Raw genomic sequence first — 20859 nt, 5'->3', positions numbered from 1 at the left:
TATGACTACTGTACTAGATGAATTTAAACCAATGATATGTCATCGTTTTCCCTCAACGCAATTTTCAAACACATTCTCAAAAACGATTCCGCGAAACTCAGCTTCCCCTATTGTAGCAGACCAATGGAAATAGCTACAGCCACAGTAAACACACGAAACGGATTTCATTTTAAAATGAACGCCCTTCGTGCAAAAGCATCGCGTACAATAAAAATCTGACCTAGATCTAGGATAAAAAGATTCTCCACTTCTCCGAGTTTTCCTTCCTCCTTTCTTCCCATTTTTTTTTTATTCTACATGTTCCCTCTATTCCAAAAGATAGTCATTCCGTACCTGACTCTTCATAGGATCCGTGTTGACTTGACACATATAAATGCCTCGATCTTCTCGGCGTGCTGCACGAATGTTCAACGTCCACGTGTTGAGGTCACTGTGGGTTACTGATAAACGCGCGTTGTTCGTGATCACGTGCTCGTGAATAGCCAAGACCGCCTTGGTATCCGCTTTGATCCACGCCACCTGGCCTCACAAACCCATTTCTTAACACACTGCGCACTTTCTTGCCAGTCATTGTGACCCTGCTCGCGCGGGGTCGATGCAACTTATATAACTAATAATAAGGTTAGGCTCGTTGCTTTTTCAATGTCGTAACTTCTACGCGTGGAGAACGTCGATTTTTTCGATGACGAATTGATTTAATAATGAGGGATGCTTGAGCTCAAAATGAATGGGGTTTGGGTAATTATTATTGAAGTCTAAATAGATTTGGATTTGATATCAATCTAGAATTGCAATTGAGATTAAGAGAGAAGAACTTAAATAAGTTCTTCATTATTATATAGAGTGACTTAAGATGGATCGTAGTTTTGAACTCAAGCATGCTTCTCTTTTTTAATCGATTTTGAAACGCAATGGGGACTTTAATATTTTTAATAGGTAGTTAAAAGGTCGGCCATTTTTTTTCGAAATTCGTGATCGTTTAGGAAAGTTTGCACTATAGTAGGAAAGAATATTTTTATCTGAAGTATATCTAACCGAAAGTATTTTATATTCTTCACTTTTCCATAAGCTCACGAAGCTTTTAAATTTAGATAAAGCTTTCAAAAAATTAATTCTTGTGTTCTGTACGTTATATTCGTTTAATAGATAAATATGAGGCTGCTAGCTTTGAATCATTCTCTTTCTTCTTTCCATTCTCCTTTTATGAATGTTTAATTGTTGTTAAAAGATAGATATCTTCGTGGTTACATTTTCCATTTCATTATTTGCAACAGTTAAATATTCAGTTGATTAAACAACGTAGTTTGCTTCCCAATGTATATTTTTTGTATTGCATTGAGTTCATGATTATTATTCCACTTCTAAGAGACTCCTATAATATTTTCTATATTATTACACAAGTATTACCGATACCTTTTATTTCAATTAATTTGAGAGGAATCAAAGCTTTTCACTAAGCCAAAAATTTAGGTTTACATCCCTATCTAAATTATAAAATTAACACCTCTTACTCAGTTTGATTTATTTTGTGTACCAAAATACACACAAAAATTCAAAATCAAAACAAAGCCAAAATATGCCTTTGTCAAAGTGATTAAAAAATTGTCAAAAACATAGAAATCGAGAAATGCTAACACAGACACCTCACGTGATCTTGAAAAGTATCATCCCCACCTTGTAAGGTACGAACAAATTACTATCATATTATGTAAACTCACGTTACATACTATAGCAAATTTGTTTCATACTATAGCAAAATAGGTCTGAAACAAGGGCAAAGCCTTGGCTCACACATGGCGCACGCTATAGATTTGCTACAGTATGTGAGTTCACGTGGCGTGACAGTAATGTGTTCACACCCTTAACAACTAAAACGACAAACACTAGTATCACAATAGTCGTTATAGAATCTCACAATAGTGATGGTAGCAGGTCAGAGACCTGCATGGAAGTTTCGCCCGAAAACGAAAAGCAGCGAAAAGTGGTTCCGCGAAGGCAGCTTCCGGCCCTTATTTCGCGCAGATATTATTGGCATGAAATTGAACCCACGGCATGTCGAATATTTGACCTCGCGTCGCTTTGAAAGGCTATCTATCAACCAACAAAAGAGGTCTGCGGTTCTTATCGATAACTCGAAAGCGGAGTGTACAGAGAGGGGGCCAAAAGGGGGGGCAAGGAGGGGGCGAGAAGGTAAGGAAAAGAGGGAGGGAGACAGGAACTGGTAGATAGAAGCCGAGAGAGGTGAAGGGTGGGCTTTGAGTGTTTGGTACTGACGGCCCTGTGAGTGCCTCCACTTATAATACATTATACGAGGATAGTAAACCTCCCCCTGCACATCCTCCCCTTCGTCTCCCTTCTCGGCTGTCTTTCTCCTTCGCCTTGATCTCCAGAGGAGAGCACCAAAAACGAGCACTTTTCGAGAAAACCGAAAAAGTCCCCAGACGACAGATGCTCGGGATTCTGAAACATTTATGCTGCTTTCCTACCCCCGTTCACCACCTCTCCTCCTACCATTCACCTCTTTTCTTCTTGGGTCTCCTTTCCTTCGATTCATCGAGCGACGATTAATCGTCGGGGCGTTTCGCGGCTTCGCAACAGGCGGAGGGAAAGTGTTCGGACTTGGGGGTAAATTTAGTGGCCTGAGCTCTATTTGAGTTAGGAATTTGAAAAGAAGAGTCTGATCCTGGGATGTACACCCTGGATCAAAAGTATTAGGACACTTAGAACTTATTCTACTACCGACATAAAGTGGCGTGGTTAGACACAGCGACCTGAGCACTATAAGTTCCAGGTCAAACAGATTATAACCAGTGGAATAAGTCCTGTATCAGACATAGAAAAATCAGTAGAATAAGTCCCAAGTCAGACACGAAGGAATCAAAAGAATTAGGCTTAAGTTAGGTACAGAGAAATCAGTAGGAAGTAGCTTCCAAGTCAGATACCCCTAGAAATTTTAGATTATTCATATTGTAAAATGGAAGTTCATTGAAGATAGTAAGTGTCCTAATACTTCAGAACAGGGGTGTATGTACAGTAGCACTGATCGTGGGAGAAATAAACAAATTTTTTAAATTGATTTTGATTAAATATTTCTAATAAAAAATTGTAAAGATTTCTTTTAAATTTTAAAGAAGGAACTACTGACTTTTTTTCTCAATATCCATCCTGAAATTGATTAGTAGAATAATCGTACATTGTGACATTACAGACTTTTAACGTTTGATAGTGTGATACTTTTCAAGTCATAGCAGTGTCTCTGTTGCACCTTTCACTATTCCCAACTTAACAAAATTATTATATTAAAAAATAAAATTACTAAGTAACTTAATTAAGCTATTATTGAAGTATAATATAGTAGACCTTTTTTCAATTTTCTTTCCTTGTTAATATAGGTACATGTACCTACAACAGCATAGTGTCTTAAAATCGCTGCTGATGTTATTTAACATTGACTATTGAATACTCTTATTCCTGTTATTGCTTACATTATTTATATATAATTATAAAAATTCTGAATTTTCCACATACATATGTATCTACCACGATTAATTCCCAACATAAAATCCCACTACCTTCTATTACACTACTAACCCCACACCAGCCGAGTGTTAAAGCAACAGAAAACCTCCAATCCCCAGCTTCTTCGCAACTCCATAACCAAAGTCCATAGAAATTCCAGCACCGACAATTTCCATATCCCAGAAACCATGAGATTTTCCGGTTCACGCAGGGGAAAACGATCACATCGCTTGTTCGCCCACGTCGAAGGGAGGGACGGTCGAAATATTCATAGAGTCGAAAGTTGTCGAACGATCCTGGCTTAACTCGACGAAGGAAAACCCTTTTCTCGTTCGAAAACATCGCGGCCACCCTCTCTATTTCTTCCATTTCCACCCTGGAGAGCCATCGATGAAGGGGTAGGGGTCTCGATATAATCCAAGGCGGTAAACGAGCGCGGGCGCGCTGCCGCGTGGCTTGCGTCCCGCAAGAGATCGCAAATTTGCAGCACAATGAGAGCTGCGACTCGAAGGGCCCCACGGCTCTATGGAAACGAGTTTATCTTAAGCGAAAGACGCCCCCTCGCCTAATGCAGTTTCCCTTACGCATTTTCAACTTACGACCGTCGTGGTCGTAGCTTGCCGACGAAAAAAGAAAGGAAACAGGGCGGGGCGGGACAGAAAGAGACAGTCGACCGAGGGGGAGAGAAATAGGTGCGCGGAAAGGTCGGCGAAGCCGCGGAAAGACGACGATAGAAGAAGGGGGAAAGATGAGGAAGAGAGAAACATGGGGGTGGTATGGAGCCCTAGTCAGATATAATATCACACTACGTGCACCTATCTCTCGCGGGTCTCCATTCTCGGCCCTCTTTCATATGCAAAACCATCGTCGGCGCTCTATTGTGGCGCATTGTGGGATCAGGAGCCTCGGTCCAGTCTACCACACCTCGTTTATTTCCCGCCATCTTCTCGTTCGCCCATTTCCTCCCTCTTCCTCCCTCTCCTTCTCCCCCCCTCAACCCTCTCCACGTTACACCCTATCTCGCCGACTCTGGGTCCGTAGGAGTCTGACAGCCACTTGTACACGGAGCATCCAACGTTTTTATTTTTCTCCACCCCTATTTTCGGTAGTAAAGCACGGGGCTGCTTCTTTCAACAGCATGCAGATAAATGGACAAGCTTGCTAATTAAAAGTTTCCCAGGTCGAGCCGATCCTCGTGCCGTTTCTTCAGCATCCTGATATTTCCGCTGGTCACCCCGACCCATTTTTCTCACCGTCTAATGTTGTTTTCTCTTCTTCTTCTTCTTCTTCTACTTTTTTTTTATCTTTCGCCTTCGTTCTTCCCCACCTTCTCCCCCTTCCGCTCCTCCTGCTAACTCTCGTCGTGGTTGCTTTATAGACCAGGTTCCAGGTGTTGCTCCCGTTGCACACTATTATTTCATACCTTTTGTTCGGCGATTTTTTGCACACGAGACAACTTTAAACGTTAGAATTTATTACCACGGTCTGGCTAGATCACTGGCTGGGTACAGTGAAACGCACTCATCCATTTGTGCGTTTACACACGCAGCACGGACGATTAACTGGTCCTGTCCAGTGTCACGCATGGGACGAGCTAGCGAGGCCTGCTACAGGCGAGGATTATCCTTTTCGCATTATTGGTAAATATTTTAACTGGGTTTGATGAACGGAGGAATGGTTGTATCGGTGGCCAGAGGGGCGGTGATTTCTGTCATCGAACAGTTGTAGTATAATTCTGTAAGCTCGGTGCTGAATGTACACCCCCGTGCGATAGTACTGGGACACATGCTTCATCGGAATAGTTTTACGAATTTTAGACATCCTAGCTATTAATTTTTGTATTTCATCAAATTCTATATTTTTCTATTGTCATTCTAGAAGCTCTTCAGATTTTTGAAACTTGTCTGCAGATTTCAGGATGAAATACTGGGAGGAGACACCTTATCACTCTTCAACAATTTTAAGGATTTTAATAACTACATTTTAATTAAATAATTAAATTTGTAAAAGAAAGTGACTTGATATGTACAATTTATTTTGAAAAATGAAAATTTGTTGAAAATGATAATTATTCTAATATTTGTAGCAGAGGGTGTATAATCGAGCTAAGAGCTTATAACGATAATTCTATATTCCCTTAAGGTAGATATACGAGCTTCCTTCTCCCTTTATAAAAAATTCATATTTTTTAATATCCCCTGCAGAACCATGTTATACCGACATATAAATTACTTCATGACATGCTACTAGGTAGATATGAATTTTGAATCGTTTCCTTTGATACACATACACTCATTCGAGGTAAGGGTTAATTTAATCTCCCTGTGACTTCCGTCGTAATTTGTGTCGTAGGCTAAATGAGCGAATTTCGCCATATATTATGTGAATAGCTTCTGACGTACATCATTTTTCAGGTTTTGATTAACTGTTCGACGTTCTCATTACTCTGTGGAATTTAGCGAATTTTTCCACTGGCTGTTGGTTGAATTTTCTTCCAAAGATGCGTTTAAATTACGATTTTATATTCATACTACTGCGATGAGAAATTGTCTTTCGTAGAATAATTTGTTTAAATTTTTCGGGAGGACATTCTTTTGGCTGGTTCAAAGTATAAGGCAGATGAAAGATTAATTTTTAAAACGTATTTTCAACTTTTTAACTTTATTTTCGTCACTCGAGTTTATTGTAAAATATTCACTCTCTCGTATTTCATAGCAGGTTACTTTCAGCTCAACCGTGACAAAGGAGTAATCGCTTCAAATTGCGAAACAGTATAAAGCTCTCTCTACTTCCATTAAAACACTTTTGTTATAATTCTTTTTTAATTAGAGAGTATAGGTAACTCTTTTTCTTTCTATATTTTTAGAAACGAGGCCACGCGCAAAGAAAATACGAAACGTACGGGGTGCGAGAAACATCGAGTCGCTGATCCCCTTAAAGACCATGCGCAAAGTGGAGCAATGGGTATGCTAATAATAGATTATAAACAATACAGGCAAGATCTTTCGAACTACTACAATGAATTTCGAATGCTGCCTTGAGATACAGCAATAATGCACAGAATGGACCAGTATCCCGATGGTCCTTCGAGGACTTTACTGCTGCTGAATAGAAGATTCGTATTTTGATGAATTAACTGTATCTCATTATTTTAAAACAATGCTCATGGAATTCAGAGGTATTGTTTGACCACATAACTTCATGGGCACGTCTTTCTATAAATATTACACAGGTCTGCTTTAAAAAATCTTTGCAAATTATTTTCACATAATATTTTTATAAATAATGTAAGCAATAATAGAAAATCGTAAAGTTCTTTAGGCACTTTTGTATTATTATAAAGATTATTAAGTTGTCAATTTTTAAGACTATTCCTCACTCAATCTTATTGTTAACCTGATTTGAAATTCTAAAATAATTACTGTACTTTGTAGCTATAATGCAGCTTATAACGTTGGGCAATTTTCAATGATTCAATTATTGATATCAAATTTCTTTTCAGTATATTCAACTTTCATTTCAGTAAGTCTGATATCTAGAGCCTCTTTCCTAAATTCTACTAGCATTTACCTAAGATACCCTATGCATATCTCCTGCCTAATTATTGAATACATGTGTTTCATTTTTCCTATCGCATTAATATCTATTTTCACGAATTCATCTCTTACACCTAATATCTAGAGCCTCTTTTCTATGATCTAACAATTAATTCATTTCCCTTATTTAATCTATATTAATGCTTATTCCAAAAACATGCTCATGCAACCTTGTATCCTCTCTCATTATCATATATATAGATATATATTCATGCATCAAGGCATGCCTCACGTGAGTGAGAATCTCAGTGGTACACGCTAAAGAACAACGTGATATTCAACAGGACTCAATTCGTCGACCTGGCTATTACTTACGACGCATAACATATCTTATCACTGTGCACTCAATTCTCGTCCAATGCAGCTTGCACGATATCTCATCCCATGAACAAACAATCTCAAGTGTGTTGTGCATTGTGAACAAACGTTATGTGCGACAAACGTTGTGCATTTTGTGATGGATCGGTGCCGATCGAAGGGGTGGAAAACATTTGTTGCCATTGAAACATTCTTTACAGCCACCAGATTTTGGTTATAGGAGTTGATTGAACATTAGAAATTAGGATCAAGTGTCTGCATGATTCACGTTCGATCTCTTGACTGACGATATGTGGTTAAATGAGGTATAAGTTATAAAAAAATTCAGGATTGGATATTTAAAAAGTAATCAATATTGTGATGCTATAAGGGGGTTTCAAGTTGTCATTTTTCATTTGCTGGAAAATATTGCTAATAATAATATTGGTATAGTAACTGCAGTAAAAATATAAATATGTGATGATTCTAATATACTCTATAGTATAATAGATTTCTGCTGATTGATTAAAGTATGGAATTTTTATTAAAATTAGTAAAAAAAATCGACCGTAGTTTGTTAATCTATGTTTTTTAATTTATGTTGAAGCATGTTCGTAGCTTTCTGACTGTTGCATTTAAGCGTTAAAAGCTTAAATCTACGAAGCCAAGAAGCCATGTACCGCTTACATCACATTTTTATCGACCACTCGATTTTTATGAAGATATCATTCCAGGAAGTCGAACAATGGGGGTAGTAGAATTTTCAGAAAATTTGTGTAAAATTTTCAGTACTTGTTCTAGTTCGAAATGAACAAAAAGATATCTACGAAACGTTAAAACAAAAATACTATTTTTAAGAACTGTCATATTCACAACTATTACAAGAATCTTTTGTTTTAATACAAGGTAAAAAAATAACAAAATTCTTTCTTCTATAATTGCGTCCCATTTTGCAACCTCTCAACTTAGACAATTTCGTATTCGATAATATTCAAAATAATGAATTCAATAAAGGAGACGCATATGCATGGAGAGAAAAGTGCATCGTTGCACTTCAAGAAATAATGTACCTATTTCGAGCTTACACTTCAGAAAATTTCAATTTTTCCATATCCCCGATATCATGACGCAAAATTGCACCTTAAACCGACGATCTTATGTTTCTTTTCTAGATTAAACAGAAACAATAGCTTCTCATCGTTCACTGAGAGCGTCGACAAAGCGATGAGAACCGAGGAGCAAGAATTTGTACAGAAAAGCGAAATCGCTGTCGCGGAACTTGTATTTCTAACTGCCGCGTACTGTCGCTGCAGAATGCATTTATTGCCGGCTATTCATCGGTGCATGAATGGCAAGATTAAGCTTTCCGGGTGTGCTTATTTAAGTTACTCGTCTTGTTGGATCTGCGCCTGCACAGAGAGCCACGAGGGAAGAATATTTAAAGAGAGCTCGAAAACGTTGCGCAATGGATTATCCAAGTTGCAGGCGTGAAAAATGTCGGCGAAACTGCCAGGAATTTGACGCGGAAAGATGCCTCGGAATTTCTTCGGAACGTTCCTCGCGAAACTGTCAGATTACTTTCTGAATTTTCCTCTTCCTTCAAACGTTAATCGAATAAACGACGTTTCCGCGATTCAATGTTATTGTGTACACTCTTGCAGGAGTTTTCGAGACATCACTGTGCTTCAGGTATTCATTAAATAACAGATAGGTCGGCTTCGTTTCATAAAACTTTATGAAATAGCTGGCCTAAGAGGAAGGAGATTCTGTTAAAATTTGTTGTTATATATTAATGCAACTTTCTATATCACATTCGAAAATTCGCGTAGAAATTTTAGCTTGCATTGATGAGGTCGTTATCGTTGACGCGATCGATTATACTTATTAACGTTCTAACTTTTTATATCGCTAACAAGCTAACGTCAAACTGGACCCTCCGTAACAGTTTCTAATTAATAACTTCTGTTTTATACACCAAAGCCTCGATACGAGCTACAAATTGTTCTCGAATGTAGAGCAAGCTTTTCTCAAATTTTAATTGACAGGATTTTATTTTAACAGAATGAATTATCTTTAATGTCAAGACGAAGAGCAATAGGTAGACATGTATTATAAAAATTGCAAGTAGGTAAAATAGAAGTTAAATCCCAGCTGATAAATATATTACGTATGATCATGTAGGAAGGGTATGAAATAATGCAATTATTTAAGAATGCACAGTGCACTGAAGTAGGTCAAATAGAACTTTAATGATGACTTCGAAATGAAATCGAATTCTATTATATCCGAGGTATACAATGGAAAAGCCAATTTATCAAACGAAAGATTCGACATACTTCGAAAGAATGTCTGTCACGTCAGACACAATCGGACAGACCGAAAATCCATTTTTCCCTGTCCCACTACCCATTCAAATCACATACGTTTTGGGCCATATAATTAATCACACCCTATTTTATTTCTCAGACTGAAGAAAACACTCCAATGTTCAACGTTACAATAGCGAATATAATGTACCTAATTACAATTTATAGATTCAGAAGAAACCACAAAAAACGTAACTGTAGAACAGACACAAAGAAAAAAATCAATAATTCAATCTAATTTGATTTCCTGCTCGAAAATCAATTTTTCTTTCTAGAATATTGAACTCTAATTGAGGCAGTATTTATAAGTGTGGAGAGGGACGATCTGGGAAATAGTGAAACTTTTCTTTCCTAGCCTCCTGACAAGATGTCAAATGGGAAAGTTAGTGTGATTCGTCAGTCAGTATATTCGTACAGAACAAAGATACTCGGCGTGTTTACGCCCGTATATATGCGCATATATTTGGCGCAAGACTTTACCGGGTCTCTTGATCATGAGACTGAAAATGAAAATGATAATTTGTCGTATACGAATCAGCAAGTCAAATAGGTTGCGAGTTAGACAGGCTCGCGGCGCTTCGCTCGTCTTCTCACCCTCGCGGAAGAAAGAATGGTGATTTTCGTTGGAAGAACACGCGATAACCGGAATTATGCATGCACTTTCAAAATATGTTTCATCGTTGCCTTCCCTTACTCCTCATCTCCTTTTGTATCAGTTTCATTCCCGCCTACAGTGGGTAGTTGGAGATCCAGGAGAGACACTCGAATTTTTCGTGGAACGTCAAAAGAACTGCGAAACGAAGTAAGGATATGAGGCTAGCAATAAAAAATAGGAAGTATAATGAATTTTAAATTTTATACTAGTTGAGAGATGGGAAAATTTGTGCTTCCTAAAATGATGAAGATGACTTCCTGTTTCCACTTAAATAACCAGCGAATAATATGATATCATTTGCAATTACAAATACAAACTTACTGATGTTAATAAATATAAGAATTAGGAATGAATTAATCTCTACTTTGTTTTAGAGGTTTTTAAATGATCATGGCTACTAATATAGGAAGAAATATTTTTATTGTGTCGTCCTAAGTCCACGTACGGAATATGAAACTTTTTCCTCCTGTTGACCCGTCTTATTAATAAAAGTTTAATGAACAAGTATCATAAAGCACACCGAAATTTAATAAATCTGCTTTACGAGTCCCTTTGCAAGATTCTTTCATAACTAAAGGGGTGTAAACGATTATAGCCTCGAGCAGGGGACTGTTCGGGTGTAGTGTGAGAAAGAAGTCGAATCGCGTACCCCATTGGCCGAAAGAATCGTTTATTTCCCGAGTTATAAAGTTTAGCGTTCCATGGCTTAATTAAAATCTACAGGCCAACTTTCGGCGAAATCTCTTTGGAAAGAAATATTCTCCCCGCGCCGACTCTTTCGTGTCGCAAGAAATCCGTTCAACAAGTGGGATCGTAAAACTGTCAAATATATTTCCCCCGAGTTTCGGCTATGAAATTGCCGATTTTGTTTTGTGCGAGGCAATAGGGAAAATGGTGATGCAAATACGAGGAAGTTAACACGAGGTAACTTAGCTTTCCCAGGGTAGCTATAATAAATATTTTGCTTGAAAATTATTTCGTAAAAATATTGAAAATATTATTTTTACAAATTGGCTAGAAAGTGTTTCGTTATTTATTATTTTTGTCACTATTTTTTTGAATTACTAATTACCATAAAGACTTTGTACTTTATTGTTTTCTGTATTCAATATCGTAATGATTGGTTTAATTATTCAACTTCAAACTGAGTAGCGATTTTATTGGATAAATATGTAATAAATATTAGTGTTCTTGTTTTCTATATATTACTTTAGGTAATAAAGATTTTATCCTTCATCTTTTAACTACATATTTGTACATATAAAGAGTATTTGTTTTTTTATTATAATATAACCTATTGGAAACTTTTCATGGAAATTGTATGATGCAGAACATGGAACACGAATAATATTGTTAAAGAAAATGACTGCTACATTTTAACAAACGAGATGGTAGACACATCGGTCTGATTTCTCTAGAGAATTGTTCTTTCCAGCGTACACTGCTGACATGCAATAGTTGATTAATTGTCAATGTGTTTAGCTTCCTTTACGACTGAGTAAATGCCAGTTTTGAACACAAACATTAATAAATTAAACGGATAACTTTCCTAGATAAATCTTTTGAAAATTCAAGTGTTAGACATACATTTTTTCTTTCGTTTTTTTTTTTTTTTAAATAAATAGATTCAACAACTTGTTCTCTAGAAATATTTCATTATTGTCACTTTCACATCTACTCTCTAAATATTGTTTAATTCTTCTAATAAAGTGTTCTCCATTAATTATACAAAAAATATTGTAAAAATTTATGTCATAGAAAAAACTTGCTAATTAATGTCTACTTTGCAAAGTTTCATTAATTAAAAAGAGTGAAGTCTAATATAAGCAAGGGTTAAAAAGAATTCTTTGAGCCCCAAACTTCAACCATTTAAACTTTGATAGTAGGATTTATGCTATGAAGAGACAATGTTTTTGTAATACTTTGCACTGTCATAACGCCTGTGCAAATTCTATTGAAAAGGGAAAATACTTGTGGTACTAGTGTATAGTTACTCTTGGAGGAGCACTCAAATGACTCAAGATATATGTATGTATTGGCAATTCGATTTTACTGCTACTGGTCCCTTACTAAACTTTTCTCTAGCTTTTTAACAGCCGTCATTTAAATCCTGCATTATCTACGTTTCAAACTACTACTAATTTCGGTGTGTTAGGCTGTTTCTATAGTAATGCCATTCTCATGTATCGTTTTTGTAAAATATATCCAATTCAACAACGTTACTGACAACGATGTAAAGAAACTAAAAAGAATCATTTTGTCTCGAAAGTGTAAAGCATTAAATTCTGAGTCCCTTGAAACGAAACTTGACGTAATTAAAATTATCCTCATTCGGTAGAAAATTATGTTTTTCGAGAGAAAGAGAGTTTGTAAGAGAGATGAAATGTGTACATTAGCCACTAGTCTGTCACAGAATACTTGAAACTCTACGTTTTCATCTACAAAGTACATTAAGGAATGACATTACCACGAAAAAGTCTAAAAGAAAGCACATGCTAGTTCAGTACTTAAACCCAGCAGCAGTTGATAAGCCTGTTTGCACCGGTTTCTCGCGACACTAAAGAACGCGACTGTATGCTAATTAAATACTTCGCAGGTAGGACAAATGTGGGGAAATGGGACGACGCATACAGAGTGTTTCATAGTCACGTTTCAAAACATGTCAACTCATCCAATCGCGTAAGAAATAGAAGATAAAAATCCTTGCGTTCGTATTCAGTTCAGTAGTATAAACTATGATTAAGCAAACTCGACCAGAATAGTTCTAGGTACCCAAACAAAAACTATTTTTAATGATTCAAGATATAGAATACGATTATTAGAAATATTCTAACAGTGCAGTAGGACTTAGATTATCAGAATTAACATTAATTTCAAAATTCACGATCAATTTTTTTTTTCAGTTTTTGATAAACTATTACTGAGTGATAGTTTGAGGTTTACTTAAGTAAAAAAGTAAAAAGACAAATATTCAAAATTCTAAATGACAAAGATCGAGAAAAATCCAGTTCTACTGCACTCACTTTTGCGAACTGAAAACTCGATTATCTGTCAGCAATTTACCACAGAAATTTGCTCTTAAGAAATTCGTCTTTAAACTGACTATCAATAATTAGGCAGTGAAACACTTAAAGACAGTTTGTCGCACTTCAAATTTCAGCCTATCACGCCTGAAACACTCTGTATCACCGCGAAGAGAACCTAACGTTCTACTGTACTTTAAGAACAGTCGAAGTCGTCGTCCTACGAGAAGGGAACAATATGCACGACGTTCTCACAAGCTATCGTCAGCTATTCTGCAAGCTATCCTTTCTTTTTCCTTTCTTTCTTTTTCTGTTTTCCTCTCGTTACGAGGAACCTTCCGCGCGAGAAAGTCGAAAGTAGAGAGAAAAGAAGACAGGGGTTAGGGGAGGGTGAGGGGGAAGGAGCGCGAAAGAACTATGCGAGAAGTTTAAGTTCGCGACTGGCACGTCCGTGTGCAGCGCTTCTATCGGCTGATGGGTGAAAATGGATGTCGTACAGAGAAAGAGGAGAGAGAGGCAGAGAGAAAGTAAGAGAAAGAAAGAAAGAGGGAGAGAAAGTGTGAGATAGAGAGAGATAGAGAGAGAGAGAGTGAAACAGAGAGAGCAAGAGAGAGAGACAGGTTAGTGATGGTAGTGGCGGCTGCTGCGGTGGTTTTCTTTTTCATAGCTGGCAGTGGTGCAGTTAAATGCAAGTGCTGTGAGGTGCAGGCACACGCGCATATAAGTAGTGCAGTAGTGGTAGTAGTTAGTAACAGTAGTAGTAGTAGTGATGATAGTAGTAGTAGGTAGTAGATAAGGTAGTCCATTACAGGCGGACACAGGTTAATGGTAAAATAGTTACCCGGGCCGTGGAGCCGCCAGAGTGATCTCCGCTCGCGGAGGAGGAAGGACTCACCCGGTATCCACCGAGGTTGTTCACCACGCAGGTGAAAGTAGCGTCTCGACCCTGCGGGATCGTTACGTTCTGCAACGGGAAAACGAAGTCTGGCACTAGCCCCGTCACTGGAACAGTTAACCGGTAATTTTATATTAAAGTCTGCCGCTCGAACAGGGCAACGGTGTCACGGGCACCAACTTCGCCGACACGCGAGAAATTAGGGTGTTAACGGCCAGCATCGTGGACCTGGACCCTTCTGTCAGCCTGGCCCACGATGCTGTCTTGCTTCGTTGAGGTGTGACATGCGGTTCGACAGGCGAAACGGAATGTCGACCCTCGAAATTTTGGTACCTTCGATGAGGTGAAGTAGCTTTGTTGAGTTTAATGACGAAGATTGGTAACATGTTCGTTGCTACACTAGGTCTGCATTGTATTTTTTATAACATAGTCATATAACTTTTTAGAGAATTGGAAAAAGAGGTTTTTAAACTGGTATCGAATCCAGGATTGAGGAATTTAATATATAAAAAATACTTAGAAATTGAAAATTTCCTAAATCTAAAGATATTAAGAAACCTTTATATGTTTATACAGTTGGAGAAAAATATGGAATTTATCTCATTTTTATGCTAGTATATCAAGAATTAAGCGATTCAGAGCGTACTAATTCTTGTCTTCGCTAATAATAGAGAATTTGATGCAGGAACCATTTCAATCTACCTAGCAGTTTGGAATTACGAAGCATATTCTCAGGAATAATATATCTGAATGTTCTTTGTTACATTTCAATCCCATTCCTCTTTTTATATCTTAACGCCACTTTGGCGAGTATTTTGGATCTCTGCATTCCGCTTTTAACGCTGCCCTCGTCTCTTGAACGTGGCTTACATATTAAAGAACTTCAGACGAGATACCTCGCGTTTATCACATCGAATGGCACTTTACTTTATGAGATCGCGTTTATCAGGCAGAACTCCGCGGTTTATACATGGCCGGAAAAATAGAATTGAATGGTAAGCAGTGGTGCTTCAACGTATTCAATGCAATGAAACAGGGTTTAATAAGGGAACTAGGAGGGAGGTCCGACCTATCTTGAATGGAAGCACGGCTATGTACCGAGGAAATATATGAACAGGTATGTATATTCTATGCCAGCGATTATCATAATACGATGCGTACTGGAGAGAAAATATGAACTGCTATAGTTCAAACGAGGTATTACGTTCTCTCGACGAATTGTTTACTTGAACATTGCTGTATTTTCGTATTTTGTAATCGTGACTTATAATAAACACTTAAATACTGTAATAAGTAATATTTTTAAAAATAAATTCAAATATATTTAATTTTAGTATTTTTAAGGGATACATAATAGAAGGGACATACTTTTCAAATACATACGTGAAACAGTACTACAGGAAAGTAGTCAAACTTTCTAGGAAACTTGATGGTAGTTATATAATTAGACGAAATGATAACGTGTGTGGAAAATGGGCTAGGGAATCACCGATTTCAAAAATTATTATGAATTTTCATTTTATCTGTTCTCTTGAGAAGAACTTTATAAATCTTTTGAAGAACAGTATCGCAAATAATCTATTTACTAATCGAGATATAAATAACGCAAAATTTTCATATTTGTAATAAAATTACTCGAGTACTACTCACGTAAATTCAGGAATTTTATCTCCGTGAAAAGTTAAAAAATGCTACTTTGTATTAGAAAATCTAGGAGACCGGAAATTCAAGGGATGTACGGGATTAAAAAGTAAATTGGAGGGAAGAGAGGTCCTCCGCAAAAAGGACACTAGAGATAACATAGCTCTTAGCCGCGGAGGAGTGAAATAACTGCTCGCATAACTAATGTTCAGGGTTATGGATTAAAGTACACCCTGTGATAATCGCTGCTCTTCGCTTTCCCTCTCCTTCAAGAGGAACGAATGCTATTTAAGTAAAATCTTATAATACTGTTTGAATATTATATTTCTCTACAAGTTACTCGTAGAAAAATGAAAGGAAAGAACGAAAATTATTTCAGTAACATATTTTTAAGTAAACCTTTTCTTTTTTTTTTTTTTTCAAAAAAAAATATTTCATATTTTGTCTACTGTGTTACTCAATGTGTTAAAATATATCACAAAATAAGACTAATAAAATTACCTTTGAGGCTTCCTTATAGAGTTATTGATAATTGCAAAAGCGAGCAGAGTCCTCAGAAAATGTGTCTGACTTAGGACTTATTCTACTTCAGGAGTCCAATAATCAGGTCAGACGCCACGATGTCACAAAAATAAGTCTAGTCAGACACTACCATTGAACACTCTATGCACGTTTTACAGATTCATAATTTATCTCTATTGATTTACAAATTACATATAGTAAGAATATCCACAGAAATGAGTACATTGAGACATCCAGCAAATCGCATTTCAGTGAAAAATTAGAAGAAACGTCTGTAAGGTCCTACTGCGGAAACGACGGTCATGCAATAAGGGTAAGTTCAATAGAACGAGCAGGTGGGAAGAAACTGAATCCTCCAAGAAGCTTTTTCGTACGTTTTTAAGGAAAAACGTAAGCGCGTTGAATTCAAATTTGCTCAGCAACGACTGCCTCGCCGCGATACCGTGTAACAAGAAATACAAGATGGATAGGACGTCGGACAGTTAGGCTCAATTTTTCATTTCGTGGATTTCTGTCGAAGAATACGTAGGACCTTTTTGCGCGGCATCCAAACACTAAATCATGTAGCATAGAGACCGTGGAGCTTTTTAAAAAATGATATATAGTCACTGAAGGCTGATAGGTCATACAACTCCTTTATTTTTCATATTGAGTCAGAATTATGGATTCTTTGCGGGTGTAAATTTTGAAAGCCTGGAAAATATACTGCTAAAATTTTTGTGCTGTTCTATGTTTTATATTATTGTTATATTGTTCTCTTTATGTTTCTCAACGAATTTTTTAGAGTCAAATTTTTAAAAGAAAATTGTGCATTTTAAAAGTATGGAATTTCTATTTTATTTATCTAGCATAAGTTTAAAAATGTATAAAATATTGTGTGTTAATAAATTTATTCGTTCCAGGGGCAAAAAATAACATTTTTGCAAGGCTCTTCAAAACTGTTTCATAAGATGACATTTTAATCCGTTTTTCTTTTGCTTAAATCGGTTTAGAGATAAGAGTAAAAAATGAATGTGAAACGCTTTTTGAAATATCAAATGTCATTTATGTGAATGCGGGTCAGCAGTCTATGACAGATCGTATAAAAGAACGCAACCATTAAAAACTCTTTCGACTTTAAAAATCATATCCAATATTTTTCACAGAGAGAAACTTTTACGTATGCATGTACGCCAACAGAAAACATGTTTTTTAAATAAACTGAGAAAATTCTACCTGGAGATGTGTAACATGTTAAAAACATCAATGACTATTAAATGTGAATACAATTAATGTAGTGGTTAACACCATCGTGATAAGCAAATTCAACCAAATAATATTTATCCAATTCGTTTCAATTTCAATTTTGTATCTGTATTCTATATTCTCATTTATTTATTAAAAAAAACCCCTTCATGAAAAATAATATTTGCAACGACACGCATGCATCCAAACCATAATTAAAAACATTTCTTAAGTAATCTGCATGCAGAAGTGCTACTTCTCATCAAAAGTTTCTGATGAAAATTTCAATGAATCTGTGAACTTTTGATTGGCCCCAAAGATCCAGCGAGGTATGCAACACCGTGTTTAACGTTACCAACTACGTACATACAAATTTCCGTAGTGGCATCGCGAGCAGTTGAAAGTTCAGAACTCGGACAGTTTTGCCAGTGGCCATGTTCAGGTCTACTGAGGGAACAGGTGAAAATTTATTTCATTGCGATCGCGTGTAGTATTTTCGATAAAAAGAAAGAACGACAAACGAGTTTTCGTACTTTCATGTTTGCAATCATGTATGTGAGGCATCACATTCCAAAATATATTTTGATAAAAGAACGCAATCTTTTCAAAAAATAAGATACACGCAAAAAAACTGCTCTATAATATTTTAGAAAAATATCTAGATATAGATATTTGCAAAATTTACAATATCTAAATATTTGTAGATATTCAAAATATATCTAAATGTAGATATCGAAAAAGATCTCTAAATATAGATATTAAAGAAAATATCTGATTGTACATATTGAAAAAAATATCCAAATATAGGCATTGAAAAAAATATCTGATTGTAGGTATTGAACAAAAATATCTAAATATAGATATTGAAAAAAATATCTAGATACAGATATTTAAAAAAAACCTGAATATAGAATTTAAAAAAATATCTATTTCCTAGCCTTTTTAGTCACCTCTACAAATCAATAACATATTCATACTCGTCTCCACAGCACGCAATTCGTCTCGATTAATCAGTCCACCGACTATAGCGAAACAAAGGAACGATAAGCATCGCGGGATGCAGTCGCGAAAGAGGGGGAACGATAGATAAAAATCTGATCGCGGAACTGGAAGGAACGGTGTTTACACAGCCAGGAGAAGGAGCACAGCGAGCAGGGTATCGAATTCAGGTTTGCATCACTGGCTGGTATCAACGATATCACGAGCATCACTGCGTGGCATAGCGTGACGGGGGTACGACGTGGCGTGGCGTGCCAGGAGGTGAGAGGCGGCAACAGTGCCGACTGAATTTTACGAGGATATTTACATGAGCGCAATATTTTATAGGGCACTTAATGCCAGGTCACGTTCTGTCCCTCAGTGGCGAGGCGGCCACCTATGAATCAAAGTGCGCTTTAAAGATTTCTTTCTCATCCCGCCGCGAGGCGGATAAGGAACACGCTCAGGCTCGAGCCTCGCGTAGAATATCTTACACGGTATCACCGTGGCTTCCTTATCTCCTCGCTGCCCTCCCTGCCACCTCTGTTCTCGCGCCACCCTACGTCTACTCGTTTCTCTTCTCAACGAAGACCGCCGCTTGTCTTTATTCATAATGCATGCACTCGAACCGGAACTGATTCCATTGGGAAGCGGAGCCACTTGAAAGTGGAGACGCGGAGAACGCCGCCTCGAAGCGCATCCTCGCGCTCATGCTTGCCTTGAGGATCATCCACCGTATAAAAGCCGACCGAGATTCAATGAGGGTGAAAAGTGTTCTAGGAACTGTGAAAGGGAGTAGAATTGATGGAGCTTGTGATTAGAGATATTGCTATTGGATAATCCTCTGACGATGATTCAGGTTTATCTGCGGAAATATTGTCCTAATGGCAATGAAAATGATGTATTTAAGTTGCTAGAAGGCTTGTGTTAGGTGAGTGCTATTAGAAAGCGTGTGGTGCAAGTGATGGTAAGTATTTTGATTAAATGGGGATGGGGTAAATTAAAAACTCTGTTTTAATTCGTGTAGGTGAAAATTCGAAAATAGGGATCGTTGGAAAGTTATTATTATTGTAAGGAAAGAAATTAGTATTCCAAGATCTCAGCACAAGGGAAAGAAAGAAGAATGAGGTCGACCAGCGTAAAGAGATCCATAGGAAAAGGGTTAGTATAGAATCGCAGTAATTAGCAATTATAATTATATAAGCTTAGACGGAACAAGGACCATTAACTCTAATTGCGAGTACCTTCTCTCAGACAAGTCTCTTAGTCTCCCTCCCCCAATGCACTCTGACAATCCACTTGGCTATTTCTTCCTTTTAGCAATTTCAATGCTTATAGATGCCTTCAAAATTTCAACTTTTGCCATTCTGAATATAATCTATATAATTTTAAGATCTCAGATGTTTTTAATCAATTCTATTTCGTATATTAACGTACTATAGATATATCTGTTTTTATGAAATCGACACCTTTCAAATTGCATCCTTATTTACAGCGTACCCTGTATAGTTTTTCGATTAAGAATATTCAGACCAAACAGCATTTAAGCATTCGAATTCAACGATCAAATATTTAATTAAGGTGCATCAAATAATAAAGCAAATCTTTCGACATTCTCATACCAATACAATAGTAGAAAAGTAGAAATACAACGAGTGAGGTTGAGTGCAGAGAGAACACGTACGATAAACCAGTGCTTTAATTTCGCACGGAGGAGGCTGGGGGACGAATGCAATTACTCTTGCAATCAATTTAGATAAGTCACAGCGGAACCGGCACCTAATTGTTAATACGATTATCCGCACAAACAGAAATTTATAAGAGCCAAAAAAACGAGTAAGAATACCCAGAGCATTGTTTCCTTTCAGATGAAACAGGTACACACGTATCGGTAGATCATCTGACCCCTGATAAAATTGCGATGAGAGATTGCGAAATTAATGAACACAAATATAGATATCTGGTTTCCGCTCATTATTCCTGATCACAGCAAAAAATTCAATGAACAGAAGCTAGTCATTTATACGTACGCGAGTAAATATAAAAACTATGGTTATTCGTTAAAAGCTTGTTATCGATACAAACACGAGTGTCTACACGTAAGAAAAAAGTACCAAATTTTGTCAAAAAAGCCATTTCAAAA

At 36.9% G+C, this 20859-nt stretch overlaps 1 protein-coding gene across 1 annotated transcript in view; it reads right to left on the bottom strand.

The window, feature by feature from the left end:
* The window catches only part of LOC143180627 (lachesin), an 83752-nt gene that overhangs the window by 23210 nt on the left and 39683 nt on the right, over positions 1-20859 (bottom strand). Inside the window, exons 2-3 of the mRNA XM_076380495.1 lie at positions 14298-14458; positions 334-519 (exon numbers count right to left, since the gene is read on the bottom strand). Of these exons, the coding sequence (XP_076236610.1) occupies positions 334-519; positions 14298-14458 (347 nt within the window). The remainder of the gene's footprint in view (positions 1-333; positions 520-14297; positions 14459-20859) is intronic.

This window comes from Calliopsis andreniformis, chromosome 6 (assembly GCF_051401765.1).
Source record: "Calliopsis andreniformis isolate RMS-2024a chromosome 6, iyCalAndr_principal, whole genome shotgun sequence".
In the NCBI taxonomy this organism is placed as follows: Eukaryota; Metazoa; Arthropoda; class Insecta; order Hymenoptera; family Andrenidae; genus Calliopsis; species Calliopsis andreniformis.
Note: the sequence above shows the minus strand (reverse complement) of the source record. Positions and strands in the feature narration are given on the sequence as shown.